This window comes from Myotis brandtii, unplaced genomic scaffold, assembly GCF_000412655.1.
Source record: "Myotis brandtii unplaced genomic scaffold, ASM41265v1 scaffold103, whole genome shotgun sequence".
Classification (NCBI taxonomy): domain Eukaryota; kingdom Metazoa; phylum Chordata; class Mammalia; order Chiroptera; family Vespertilionidae; genus Myotis; species Myotis brandtii.
The window spans coordinates 4,551,986-4,553,598 of NW_005353460.1; the positions used below are offsets into that span (position 1 = coordinate 4,551,986).

The following is a 1,613-nucleotide window of genomic DNA, read 5'->3' on the forward strand; positions in this document are numbered from 1 at the left end:
CCCGCCACTTGGTCCTGCGGTTCTGGAACCACACCTGGGGCGAGAGAGACCGCGGATCGCACACGGCGCGCGCGGCCCTGGGCGGAGGGGGCTCCGCTCGGTGGCAAGTGCTCGCGGTCCTTATTATCACAGTAAATCAGTGGCTTAATGACAGAGCAGGCTGTCGTATGCACGCGAGTTTTTTAGGGGGCAGTTCACAATAAACACTGCGAGTGCAGCAGCCCTGTAGGCTGAGCTGTAACCCTCCCGGTGGTGCTTGGGTGGAAGATGCTGGGACACGGGGGTGGGGAGGGTGCAACCAGGTGAGGGCACATCAGTAGGTGTTCAAGAGTCACCCCTTCTTTTAGCTCCACAGTCCCTCACTGAACTTCATTAAAAAATTTCCCCTGAATTATAAAAATAATGTAGTCTCCATGCTTGAGACCGTTGAAGAGCACACAAAAGCACCTAAAGCAGAAAAATATCTAAGAGAGCCACATCGTTTCGTTCCACTTAGATGCGCAGCTCTCTCTCCAGCAGAGTGAATCCTGGGCTGGCCAGGAGGCTCAGTGGCTGGAGATCCAGGGCCCCGAGCAGAGCCCAGAACCGTCCTGAGTCCCCACCTTCCCCCGCACTTCCTTTACCCTTAAGCCTGTCGCCATGTCACAGAGCCGGGCAGTCCCAGCACAGCTCACAGCGTTCTTTGGTGCCCTGGCTCTCACAGTCTCTCGGGAGAGATCAAAGCTGCCCGAGGAGCCTCAGGAGGCAAAAGGCCTTACAGATCTCAGGCTCCCTGGGGTGTATGGGCATGAGCGTGACCCCTGCATGCGTCTTCCAGGCTCCCTGCATCTGGCATCCCATCCGAACTTTCCCAAACGTTAAAGTTTGCTAAACCAAGGCCAGCTTCCTCTGCCAGCTAATAGAACAAGCCTGGCTCCAGTCCTAACGTGGCCCAGAGGCTGACTCCTGATCTGTCCGGCCCAGACGGTGCAGAGGAGAGGAAAGCGTGAGGCTGGAGTCCCATGGATCTGGGTTTGACTCCCATCTCTGCACTTACCCCCCGGGTGACCTTGAGTGAGGCTCAGCTCAGACCGTTTTTAATCTGTAACATGGGTAGTAATACCCACCATAAGGTTGCTGTGAGGGTCAAAGGAGCTGCTACAAATAAAGCTTTCAAAACTGGGCTCAGTCTTGACAGCGTTTTGTGGTTAAGGTAATTATCTCCATCTCTAGGGTTGGGTGGGCAGGCATTGCCCAAACAGCAGGAGGCCCCTCGCTGAGAGCTGGGAGTTGCTGGGAGAGCAAAGATGCATCCTGTCCTTCACACCCTTCTCTGCCAGGCAGTCACCTTCTCCCGCACACACTCACCTTGACCTGCGACTCGGTCATCCCCAGGGAGTACGCCAGCCGGGCCCTCTCAGGGCCAGCCAAGTACTTGGTCTGCTCAAAGGTCTTCTCCAGGGCAAAGATCTGGTGCCCCGTGAAGGTGGGCCGAGTGTGCTTTTTCTTGTGGATGCTGTCACCCAGGGGGTCAGGGGCTGGCAGGAGGAAGGACAAGTGCAGTTAGCAGGCTGAGCGGGGTGTCTGCCCTGTTTTCCCCCTCCCCCACCTACAGAGAAGCCGCTGAAGTTGGG

The 1,613-nt window shown here is 56.7% G+C and overlaps 1 protein-coding gene across 1 annotated transcript in view; it reads right to left on the minus strand.

Annotated features, from left to right (window-relative positions):
* Window positions 1–1,613, minus strand: part of LOC102254027 (homeobox protein Nkx-6.3) — a 6,468-nt gene that overhangs the window by 2,504 nt on the left and 2,351 nt on the right. Inside the window, exons 2-3 of the mRNA XM_005856518.1 lie at window positions 1,348–1,517; window positions 9–34 (exon numbers count right to left, since the gene is read on the minus strand). Of these exons, the coding sequence (XP_005856580.1) occupies window positions 9–34; window positions 1,348–1,517 (196 nt within the window). The remainder of the gene's footprint in view (window positions 1–8; window positions 35–1,347; window positions 1,518–1,613) is intronic.